This window comes from Athene noctua, chromosome 4 (genome assembly GCF_965140245.1).
Source record: "Athene noctua chromosome 4, bAthNoc1.hap1.1, whole genome shotgun sequence".
NCBI lineage: Eukaryota > Metazoa > Chordata > Aves > Strigiformes > Strigidae > Athene > Athene noctua.
In genome coordinates this window covers 26,693,437-26,706,203 of record NC_134040.1, presented here as the reverse complement: position 1 = coordinate 26,706,203, position 12,767 = coordinate 26,693,437, and the positions used below count along the sequence as shown (strand labels likewise).

The 12,767-nt window shown below is 46.6% G+C and overlaps 1 protein-coding gene across 4 annotated transcripts in view; it reads left to right on the top strand.

Moving 5' to 3' along the window:
- RBM47 (RNA binding motif protein 47) overlaps positions 1-4,397 on the top strand; it is an 81,349-nt gene extending 76,952 nt beyond the window's left edge. For all 4 annotated transcript variants that reach the window (XM_074904696.1, XM_074904695.1, XM_074904697.1 and 1 more), the window contains 2 exons: positions 960-1,162; positions 1,575-4,397. In XM_074904696.1, the coding sequence (XP_074760797.1) occupies positions 960-1,162; positions 1,575-1,832 (461 nt within the window). In that variant the 3' untranslated portion in view covers positions 1,833-4,397. The remainder of the gene's footprint in view (positions 1-959; positions 1,163-1,574) is intronic.
- Positions 4,398-12,767: the final 8,370 nt, after the last annotated feature.

Below are 12,767 nucleotides of genomic sequence, written 5' to 3'. Positions count from 1 at the left end.
TGGACACAGCACTGCAGATGGGCTCTCACGAGAGTAGAGGGGGAGAATCACCTTCCTCGACCTGCTGGCCACACTTTTTTTGATGCAGCCCAGGATGCAGTTGGCTTTCTGGGCTGTGGGTACACACTGCTGGCTCATGTCCAATTATTGTGTTTATTGGGAGTGTTCAGCAAAGCACATTTCTTCCTTAAGCAGTGCCATGAAGCTCCATTTTGGACCATGTACAAATTCACCATCTCTGAACACCATCATTCTGACCGGAGCATTTTCCCTTTGTGTGAAAGACCATAGCTCTAATTATTTTGCATTTTCCAATTTTGGCATGCAGAAGTATTCTCTAAAGAGCAATTTCTTTTTTTGTGTGTGTGTCATTAAATAGACTGATCCTGTAGCAGAGAGATGGGATAAAACATAGTTAGCTGAGACCATCCTGGGAAATGCATAATAGTCAATGAGCTGATATTTTGCAGAGTTGGCCCAAGGATGGCATATAGACTGGACCAGTTGCTGCCTGCAACTTCTGCAGTACAAACCACACTCCTTCCCAGAGCAGCTCTGCCTATGGCAGCTACATGTCCCTTGATCTCAACAGCTGGAACAAGGACCCCACTGGGATAATATGCACTCTCACCCATCCCTGTGCTCAGGCCACACTCTTTGCCAGGGGTGAGGACAGTGGTGGTCAGAAGGGACTGTGTAAATCCAGGCCTCAGTTCCCAGTCCTCAGCAGGACTCTGGCCCTGGAACACCCATGCCAGGAGCATGGGGGGAAATGCTGGGCAGAGCAGGCAGCACTAAGCCCAGCACTGTGCATCAGCCATGGTGCCCCAGGTCCCCTGCCCTGATGAGAGCAGTGCAGGACTGCTGTGGGAGAGCCAGCACCGCTGGGAGGGAGGGCTCTTTAAGATGAGGTCTTGGAGACCTCTCCTAATGCACCTGATGTGTCTGGTCTCTCCTAGTGGCCATCCCTGCCATTGGTGCCCAGTACTCCATGTTTCAGGCTGCACCGCCAGCCAAGATGATGGAAGATGGCAAAATCCACACTGTCGAGCACATCATCAACCCTATAGCTGTGCAGCAGGACCCAGCCAGCGCGGCAGCTGCCGCAGCAGCTGCAGCCGCAGCTGTAATACCAGCTGTCTCAACACCCCCCCCCTTCCAGGTATGTTCAGCATGTAAGCCCTGCTTCCCACACATCCCACTTACCGCACATCCCGCTTCCCCTATGTTCTGCTCTGCATACCCGGGGCCAGGGGAAGCCTGGCCTCTTGCCCTGCTCCCATTCAGGAGGTGCTATAGAGGATATTATGGTGCCCAACAGCCCTGCAGTATATCTGACTTGTCTTAGACCTCTGCACTTCAGACAGCTTCTCTCCCCCTATGGGGTACCCAAATCTGGGACAGAGGGAATAGTCCCCCATGACAGCATAACTCACAATCAACAGGGCACACGCTGCCTGCCCTCCCATTATCACCTCCCCTTCTAGAGGATTTGCAATTCATGGAGTGGAAACGAAGTGTTACAGTAATTTAAGCACCTTTATAGAGGTCTGAACCCAATGCTTTGCTTCCAGGGCCGCCCCATCACGCCGGTGTATACCATGGCCCCCAATGTGCAGCGGATCCCCGCCGCAGGGATTTACGGGACAAGTTACGTGCCGTTCGCAGCACCCGCTGCGGCGACAGCAACAATAGCCACGCTACAGAAGAACGCCGCAGCTGCTGCCGCTGCAGCCGCCGCTGCCTACGGGGGATACGCCGGCTACATCCCCCCAGCGTTCCCAGCCGCGACCATCCAGGTCCCCATCCATGATGTCTACCAGACGTACTGAGACTGTCGGCAGAGGAGGGGGGCAGAGAAACACACACTGAAGGAACACTTTACTATTTATGAAGAAAAAGCCGTCTGCGAAAGAGTAAACGTTTGGGCTTGGTAAACTGATGCAGAAAGTGAAGAATGTCATAGAGAACCATGTTTGAGATATTTTCTACGCTTGAAGTTTTCACTAACTTTTTTAGGCTATTTTTAAAATTTAACATGCCTGTATTCATACATTTCTAAAGGACCTCAATGCATCCAGCCCACCGCTGACATGCATTCATACGCATCCTAGTAGGGTTGCATAGGGTCTTTTTTTTTTTTTTTTTTTAGCAGTTATATTTTCAGTATATTTGTGGTATGAAGGTTATTTTTTAGTAACTTCTGCACTCCAGAGATGTCTATTTTGTAGTGCCTTTAATAATATATCAGCTATATATTAAAAAGCACACCTGAGCAGCTAGGGAAAGTTTTAACAATATATTTTGAAGAATATATTCAATATTTAAAGAATACATACCTTAGATTTTTTTTTAAAGAAAAAAACAACAAGTATCTTATTTAAAAAATTATACTGGAAAGTGCAATTTCAAAAATGTGCAAGACCTCTGAATTTTTGTGCTGGCATTAACACAATCTGCTCGTTTTTATTTGAAATCAGAAGTAACTAATATTGCCTTTTTGGGAGAAAGAGAAAAAAAAAGCCTCCTCACACAAACCTCTTCACAGTGTGATTTGCAGGCTTATGTTAAGTAAAGGAAAGGCTCTGAGTTTTCCTTAACAACTGGATTTTCTATTTATTGAAGCTACTTGTAGTTGGAGCACATGCAGAAACAAGTAGCTCTTATTTCATGCGAGGTGTCTTGAGTTAGATCTTCATCCAGTATAAAGCCTAGGCTCTTTTTCAGTGCTCTTTATTTTATTCTTTGAAGTATATGTTGTAGAGACTGAGAATGTATGCTGCTGTCAGCAAGAGGAGGTGCGCTCTCACTGAGAGGATGTGCAGCATTACTTACCCATCGCTCCATCATGTTCCATAAGAAATGTCTGAGGTACTAGGAGTGGTAGTGATACTGGAATTAGTGAAACAGGTCTAGCCGTCCTCCTGGCCTCCCTTCCACACTTAATTCCCCTTCTCCACAACTGGAGTTGTACATGCACATCAGGGGCGGGAGCGGTTAGACCTGATGATTTTAAGACATAGAGCTTGTAAATATCTTTTAATATACATTTTTAAAGTCATTTTATGTTGCAGATTTACATGGTATGTGGTTTGTCACAAAACAAAAACGTTTTATTGCAATGTTATAAAAAAGTTTGTTTTATTAAGAAGTAAATATATTATTGCAGTGTTTTGTGGCCTGTTTAAAGGCTTTTATTTAGTAGTGCAGTGAATGTAAAATATAGTAAAATGGTAAAGAAATATCTTGCCCATTATATGAAGTGCATCAGCCCTGCAAACACAGCTCCAGTGACATGAGGTGTGAAGCAGGGAGTGAGTAAACAATGTTCCTTTACTTTTTGTGGTATAAGTACCAACCAACGCGGTTCTGTATTGAGTATATTTTGACAACTGAACCGCTTCCAGACCACGCCCAGCTCAATTAAGTGACCTTTTAATACACTTTTTTTTCCTTGCCTCAAAATTGAGCGGTTGTTTTTCAGGTGCTCTTGCTCAGCCAAGCTGAGCTCTCCTTAACCCTGTCGACCTGTTAGCGAAAGCACTGTGAGGTTAAACATTAGGTCGGACTCTGCTCCCCCGCGCACCATCCTGGGAGACTTATTGTCTGTGCCTGCACTCTGGAAGCGCACCCAGACCTTAGCCCCGAGGCCCTGCCCCTTTGTAGGGCGAGAGGAGGTGATTTGGGCAAAGCCCCAACATGGAGGCCGGTGCTCTCTCCTCCGGCCCTCTGGCTAAGGCCTTACACGGCTCAACACTAAATGCCACTGTGGGTCCGTGGGCTCTGCACAAACACCCCTGGGATTGGGAAAACGCAGTCTAGTTGTTTGGGTCTCTGCTGGCCCCCTTCCAGCACCAAGCCACGGCTGACCCACAGGAGAGGGATGAAGGGTGATGGCTCCCTTCCCACTCATCCTTTCCCACCAGCAGGACGAGGGTCCTGCCACTCATAGAGGTGGCAGGGAGAGAGAGGAGCCAACGAGGGCAAACTCCGAGGCACCCCAGGCCACTGGTGGGTGCTGCCTGCGCTACAGCAGGAGCAGGCAGGAGCTGGCAGCACCCAGGAACGCAGGCAGCACCCGGCGATGCAGGCAGCTGAGCCTCCCACCCATAGCCTGTCTTTTACACTTGCTTCTAAACCATTTCATGTACACTACTACTGAGGTAAGTCTGATAACTTGAAATGTGAACATCTTTAGGTTAAGAACAAACTATTCAAAGAAAAAAATATTTAAAAAAAAAACAACAAAACAAACCTAGTGTGCCTTATTCTCAAAAGAGCTGATATTTTAGGTGTTTTATTGTATCTCTGTTCTCTGTACTGTCAGAAGCCTCTGAGTTTATTTAGTTCTTGCTCCATTTACGGTACATTTCTAGGATGTAGTGAATAAAGCATTCTTTAAATATGGAGACTATTATTTCATTGCCACAACCCACTGCCAGGTTTAACCACTCTGCCAAATCTGTGCTCCCCTCCGAGTTGGAGAGAGGGTGTTTGGGGCAGGAGGGGAGTGGGGCGCCGCAGCTGACATCCCCACAGGCTCCTGCGGGGAGGGGAGATGCACTGTCCCACTGGCTCCCCCATCCCACCACCTGCAGAGGACAGGGACCTTCCCACCAAGCCTACTGGACATCTCCCCCTTCTTCCAGCAGCCTCTGATTAGCCTAAATCTCTTTCCACATCCAGTGAAGCTGAAGCTGGCATCCCTCCATGCTTTCCATCCACCCAACACACAAAATTCCAGTAGCTCTGTTGCATGTCATGGCTGCATGTCATTTTCATCTCAGCATGCTCCACCCTTCAAACGCACAGGAGCTAAGCTATACCTCTTGGCAGTATTTGCAGTCCTCCAGAATGCCTGGCTGTTTCCCTGGTGTAAGTCCACCTGGGGAAAATTTGCTGCAAATACCAAGTCTAGGGAGAAGAGCAATGTGAGGGAGCAGAGGTAAACTGAGGCACAGCAGAGAGGTGGGAGAGGTGTTGGCCACCAAGGCAGGAACTAGTACTAGTGAATAATCCAAAAGAGAAGCAGACAAGAATAAATACTGCATGAGCTTCTACATCCCTCATAAGAAAGCAAAAAGTGTCTGCAACTTCCTCCCTCGATCATTTTTCACAATGCAATTTGGACAAGGCACTTTATATCAACATGCCTTGGGTTTCCTGAACGATACTAATAATGAGAGGTTTCCTTAATCTTTTTTTCTGCACAGAGTCACCTAATTTTGCCTGTTTTCCCTGTATAAACATTGCAGGTTTGGTTTGGGAGTCTGTGTGTCCCAGAAATCATTTCAGGTCAATCTATCTTGCTCAGAGAATGGGTCATCAACATGATGTTAAAAACAGCCTTCAAGGAGATATATATAGCCTAACATTAGGACTTCACCTGTCAGACAAATCATCAAGTCACACAAGACTAATGTCTTCTCCTCAATTCTTTGCTGACCTTTCCACTCACTAGAGGTCCACCAAGTTCCTTCTCTCATGAGAAAGAAGCAAGTAACCACCAGCAAAACACAGCCCTTTACAGGTGTTCAGACATGGGGCATGCCCTTCACAAAAAGCAACATTTTCCAAATGAGGTGAAGAACTGTGCTCCACTGAAATGTGTTTCTGGCTTTTTCCCCTTTCCCTTTATTCAAGCTACCCAAGATTAAAAGGAATCTATGCAGCTTTTTATGAACAGACACTTTACTAGATAATTTATTTTCTTAGACTGCTGGTTTCTGACTTCAGTTTTGTAAGACCGTAATTAATGATTAATCCACCATAAAGTTGAAATATGCAAGTCATTTTCAGGATATTAACATAAACAATGCCACAGAAATGCAACTGTTCTTTCAAGATGACCTTACCGCCTTGGGAATGTCAGAAGCTCTGCTGAGGCCTTGGGCACTGTGACAACTTAACATGCTGCCAAGTCGACCCCATTGCCTTTCTGATCTTGAAGAGCAGACCTGCACTTCCCTGGCTGGTATCAACCTAAATTGCTGAAAACCAGCTTTGACTTTCTTCAGGAAACATCATCTATTAACACAACTATAATACAGCTACTATATAAAGAGATTAACAAGAAATGCAAGTGTATTAACACCACTCTGATACTGCAATATCTCATTTATATAAGCACTAGAGCTCAAAGTATATGCAAAATGCATTTTTGATATGTCTGAAAAGGTATATGCGGTACCCCATCTCCTTTTCTGTGGCTGGTGTTACACCCCTAACATTTCTTGGCTGACTGGGCCCGGAGCTCTCTGCTCCCTGTATGCCTATCAGCCACAAAACTGGCCCATCATGCTGACCTGTAAAATAAATAAACCCCAGACCTACCTCATAACAAGAGAAACTACCTCTACTGTACATCTAAAAGCCAGCAAGGTCAGGTTTTATGCTCCAGTGTGTCAATTAAATGCTGAATCACACTTGACTGAGTTTCAGGGCCAAGTCCTGCCTGGCAACAAAATGGTCGGAGGGGTGTTGCAGAGAGAAGCTGCAAGTTAGGGAATTAAAAAAGGCAGTTTTGTGGCACCAGGGCCTTCCCTCCTGGCACAAAGGCAAGCTGTGCCATGCAATTATAATTGTTCAAGATCCCAAAGAGCAAATTTTTAGAAATTTGGTACTGTAGAAGTACTTCCATAGGAAGTATTTCCTCTCAAGCTGATAAATTAGACCAGATTTTTTTTTCCTCCATCCAGAAGACCAGTACTAGAGTTCATTTGTTTCCTAATCAATTAAGACAGAAGCTTTCCCTCACAGTCCTCACTTGGCAAAACTGCAGATCCTGCATGTGGGAGGTGAGCAGTCAAGGACTAAGTCTTCACCAGAAAACTTAATGGGGAAAAATGCTCAGATGTGCTCAGGTTTGTCCCACGTGTACCAAATGGCTATGTCCTCCCAAGACAGTGACAGATGTCTCTATCTAAACAGGCTATGCTGGTCGATGCTTTGCCTCATAGCAGGACCCAGGGCTTCTCCTTCAACCACCCAGGGCTCTCCATAGACGCCTTTTCCCAGGGCATTTGAAGAGGCCAGATCACAAACTGGTTGTGGATTTGTGCCCACCCTGACTGTTCTGCACTTCTACATGCAGGGGGTTTGTAGAGTGGTTGTCATGCTAAAGGAAACTGTGTCACTTTTCACAGTCTGGTTGCCCACAGTTGTAGTTTTACTTTGAAGCAACATATGGGTTTGATCTTTTTTTTTTACCTCTTTCCAAATACACACATGTAATTTTTGCAAGCCAGGCTGCACTTTGAGCCTGTCCTGGCACGTTTTTGCAATGTCACTAAAGTTTGGCATTAGCTCAGCTACCACCTGTGATCTGTGAACTGGTAGGAAGCGGGAAGCCACAGGTGAGCCAGAAGATCTTCCTGAAGCATGAAAAAAACCCTGCAAACAGCCTACACAAGCCACAGGAGTGACCTCAAGCTAACCAACAGAGAGAGATGCCTTTAAATCGGTCAGAGGCAAACCAGCCTACACTTAGAGCAGTTCTATGTTCCAAAGCTTTGAAGCAATAACTACAATGAGCAGTTCTCACTCATGTAACAAATCTGTAGGATATGTACCTGGCTGTCTTGCAGTCACTCAACAGAGCATGGGATTACTTGTAATGTATGCATTGCATGTAGCTATATAACAGGCATCCTTAGTTTCTCTAGTCTTTGACTTTTCAGCTTCTGTCCCTTGCAGAAAGGCTTCCTGGCCACGTGGATAAGCTAAGGATTCCCTCAAGGCTTGGCTTCACTCCAGGCAGACAGATCCCATGGCTCACCAGCCTTTGTGCAGGATGCAGAGGGACACAATCCTAGTCAGCACGTGTGACACTGGTATTTAAGCAGCACTGTGGAGGCACTTGTCCTACAATCCTCCAAGCAACAACAGTGCAGCTGCCAAGAGTTTGGCAGAGCACTCAGGAGGGCTCTGACAGACAAAATGTTGAGGAGCACCAGCACCTCATCAATGATCAGGTCACCAAGGTCATACCCAAGCAAGAAAACACCCAATAGCCTTGCCCTTTAGGATCATGTAAGCAGTCCAGGCTTGCCCTCCACTAACCCTCCACTACCACCATCTGGGTAGCTTCTTGCCACCACCCAAAGCATTGCAATGAATTCTTCCAAACCAAAGACTGTATCCACATGATGGAGTGCTACAGCCTGAGAGGGCTATGGCATGCCCCATGCAGACATACCTCCTCTGGCAATGCTGTTGGCCATCCCCTGGCCCTGCAGTGCTGCAGCAGGCCCTAGAGCACACCCAAAGGCTCTCATGTTGCAGATGAGCCCCAAGAAGCACGCGGTGAAGTACATGTAGGCTTGGCATACATGTCAAAATGAAAGATGGGGAAGAGCATTATGCCTAACTTGGACTTGCAGCCTGAGTTATGAGATGTTTGATGATGTACTGGTGGAGACATACGTCATCCAGACCAACTGGGAAACTACGATGATGGGGTGGAATCCTGAGGCCCTGGCCTATGGGAAAGCTGGTCAGAGAGGACAGGTGTCAGCCTGTGGCAGGGAAGAAGTTGTTTTGTGTCCTTAATTTAGACACACATCTCTCCCCACTGAAGTTCCTCCCATGGAGGTGTGCAGAGCAGGTCCCCTTCACTGATGCACCTGGCCATGTTCAGGGGTTTTCCCCATTATTAGCTTGTCAAACTGAGAACACTGGTTGGGTAAGTCAGGCAACACCCACAAAAGGCAGAAAAAATATCTGCTTTCCTCTTTTGCAGTGGACAAAGGGCACTGACATGAGTGCATTGGATACACACCCCTCTCTCCTAGAACCTCTGAAGGGAGAGGTACAGAGAGGTTGGTCTTGCTTCTGCTAACAGATACTGTATTCATCTTCAATCCAGCCCTCCCCAGAGTACACACTGGGGAAGAGAGTGGGCTGGAAACAACCAGAACTGATCCCCCAGCCCTCTGCCTGCTCTCACACAGACGGTGAGGACGCTAAGCAAAGCTGACCTGGCTGAGACCTCCCACTCCATCCCCATGAGGATTTTTTTCTCAAGGTCCTACAAAACAGAAATAAATAGAATAAATAATTCTGTCAGTCTGTTTGGGTGCAACAGCTTATTTACCTTTTGCCAGGGAGTATACTGAATACGACATATAGCAAAGAAAAGCTGTTCCTCTCCAAGAGATGGGAATAGTCAAATACATATATGCAAACTGACTGAAAATCAAACTATGGTTTTGTATTCAATATTAAAATAAGAGGGATGCTTTATAAATAGCTCTGATGCTGAGCAGTCCTGTACCAGCAAGGTGACCACCATCATCAACACAATAAGATTACAGACATCGTTACAGTAGGCATCAAAGGTGTAATATTAAGTGCATCGCAGCTTAGGGAAAAGGTTCTTTCTTCCCCATAGGCACTACTGGAAGCTCATTCAGAACCTGTCACTTGCTTTCCCTAAAACCAGACAGCATCCATACTCTGACAAAGATGTTGCCAACTGCACTTTAAATAAAGTAATTATGCTCTAATTCGCAATGTGGTTTTCCCATGGTTTCACTCTTCTCTCACACAACACCAATCCAGCCAGAAATCTCCTCACTGTCCCTGGCAGGTGGGTTTTCACCAGGTTCATCCAGTTCACCTTTGCCTGAGCCCCCAGCCTAACCCCAAGGGGTGCGTAGATACCCCAAAACCACAGGGAACTGCATTGCTATTTGCACAAGAGGCTAGGTGCTCAACAAGGGTCTTCTTCTGAGCTCACCTAGAATTTATTAATTTCACTGGGGTGGCTGAGATCTGGACTCCATCCTTGCAGCATTTTTGAGACAGTGATTGTTTTAAGAGACTTTGATCCAAATTTTGGCTTTTGTACAAGTTCTCAGGCTGTTCTTTTTGGGGTTGGGACTAGGACAGCACGAAGGTCTTAAAGGATTAAATCTAAGAATAATAAATGCTGCTTTAAATTTATTTTAAAAAAAAATCCACTCCCTGAAAAAGCAAACTTCCTTGTCTTCTGTGCGTCTTTGTGAGCGATAGGAGGGGAGGGAGAATACGGAAATGTACAGCACTTGGCACTGGGTACAGCTCAAACTAGTTTTACAACATTTTACAATGAGCTCTGGCCATGTGACCTATGTGGAAAGATAAACTGAGACATTTAATCCTTTTTTTTTACCACAAGGAAGTGAATTTTATGTGGTTGTGATCATTAAATTACAGTAAATTATTTGCCCACAAGAGAAAAAAAAAAAAAACAAGAGTGGTTTAATGTAGGGAAGGCTGGGACAGGACAGCTGTTTGTGACCAAATATCCTTCCCTAGCTTTGAAAACTCTCAGTGAGCCTCACTGTTTCTCCTTGGCTGTGGCATTTAGGGACATGTCATCTCGATGCATGTGAGGATTGCCCACCATTTGCTTTTGTAACCAGGTATGAATAACAACTTCCCAAAAGTCAACTGCTTTTTGAGCTAAAGCAGCAGCAATTATCCACGTGTAAGTCGCTAGGTTAACACCATATCACTCTGGAAAGCAGCAAGGTTTACAACTTTTGCTTCACCTCTGCCATACCGTGAACTTCTGAAAAGAAAGCTGAGTGCCCGGAAGCCAGTTCAGCCCAGCCAGTAGCGTAGGGCTGCCACCACCCTGGACTGGGAACATGTCCCCAATATTTCATGAGCAACCTGAATCATGTTCCTGGCATGGAGGGGCTGGGATGAACCCAGTGCCTCCCTCCTGCCAGAGCATCCCCAGGGAGCAGCGTGCAGCCCCCACAGCGACAAGGCCAGCCCACACCTCTGAGACACTTCAGGCTAGGTTATGAGTGGAGGAGCATCCTTGGTGAGGCAATGGTTAGTCAACACTGTCAGCTGAGATGAGGACACAGGCTGGGAAAATGTTAATGGAAGCAGAAGATGTGCAAGGAACTCTGCAGCCCATGCCCATGAATTATCCCTGGCATGGTCTGTCCTGCCCACAAGGGTACACACTGCAATTTTCTTGTTAGCACAGAGAACTGCCCTGCAAACAACTGACGGATGCAATAGCTGTTGTCAGGGTGCCAGTCACTGAAGATTGTCTTCTCGAGCGCTGAGGGTGTCATGCCTGCTGATTTCTGAGAACTGTGGCTTTTTGCTTTTGTTTTTTCTCTTTGGCTGCGCTCCCACGTGCTAACACACATATCAGAGTATTTTCACTAGGGCAACATTAGTCTGACTTTTTAAACAGCTTTTTGCTACAGTCTGCTCAATCCACAGAAGCATTGGCCTAAGCAAGGTAACAGCTAAAGTTGAAACATACCTTCGTAAAGGTACTGATGCTATCTCCTGGGACATGCTAGCTGTGCATCTGCATGGGCTAAGCAGGGTTTTTCATCTCAGGTGCTATAGGAGCATGACATCCAGGTTTCCAGACCAGATCTGGCTCAGCTTTGACCAGCCCTGAGCAAGAGCAGGGAAGCCATGCACCCCAAGCACCCGCAACCATCCTCGGAGAACAGCTACTGCCAGCCCCCGCCAGCTGGGACGAGCGGAAGGGGAGGAGTGAGGGCTTGTGTTTAACCAGGCTCAGCTTTCTGATGCGGTTTGCCACGTCCCCACATGAACCACTGCACTGGCACAGGTAGGAGGCAGAGGGGAGAGCCTGTGCAGCCCAAGGGATCTCCCCAGGAGCAGCCCAGCATCTGCTCCCGTCTCAGCTTGCCTCCATCCACGGGGCAACGGCGAGGGCACAGTGGCAGGAGCACGTGAAAAACACACAACTAGCAATGCCCTGGGCAGGTGAGCATGGCTGAGCAACACAAAAGCCCCACCTGCAGCACAGAAAACATCTTGTTATAACTGCACTGTGACCCTTCCCGTGAGGCTGCTGATGCTCAGCCCAAATATTTCCTGCTATGAGCCATTTTTATGAACTGGCAGATCTGCTCCCATTTATTCTTGTGAGTAGGTTTTTTTCCAAAGATAATTCCTGGGCTCAGTGCAGCCTCACGCTCCCTGCCAGCAGCCCAGCTGTGTTTCCCCCGGGGTCTGCTCCACTAGCCTCTCCTCATCTGCTCTCCTGCCTCTCTCCTGCTGCTTGCGTAATGCTGTTACACATCTCCTCAAGGCTTTGGAAGGGCTGTAGGGCTGGCAGCAAGCACCATCAGCAAAAGGAGTATCAAGCACCCATAGCTCTTCCACATGCCAGTGCTGCCCCCACTGCTTCTTCCCCCAGCTTTCTCCTGCCATCCTCTCAGGATCCTACCAACTGATGGCAGCGCTCCCACAGGCACCATCACCCCTCACCTTTAAGAGGTTTGACTCCAATTCACTGGAGAATTGGATTTTCATGTCTGCAAACTGCAAAAGCTATGGGGAGAGGTGACCTGGCTGTTGCGATCCACAGAAGTTACATTGCCTTTGAATAAGGAACAGACAAAAAAAATAATGAAAATCAAAAGGTTAACAAGTTTCCTGTAACATCACTCCTCTGCGTGTCTGATTTGACTGGTGTAGCTCAGATTGCACCTGCACAGCAGTATTTTCTTCTCACCTTACCACAACCATGGAAAATTTCTACCAAGATGCATTTTAAAATTTGGCTTTGACAAAACTTAGGAACACTCTGAAATGACATGTACAAGATAAGCAATCACATATAAGAATCTGAAATACTCATAACTCAATGATTTTGGATATTTAAAGACAAGTCCTTAAGAAGAGACTACTAAAATGTCCTGGCACCACACGTTATGCTGGGAAAAAAAGAGAATGTGTCTGTCAGAAAGATATTTTAGAATAGCCTTCTGATA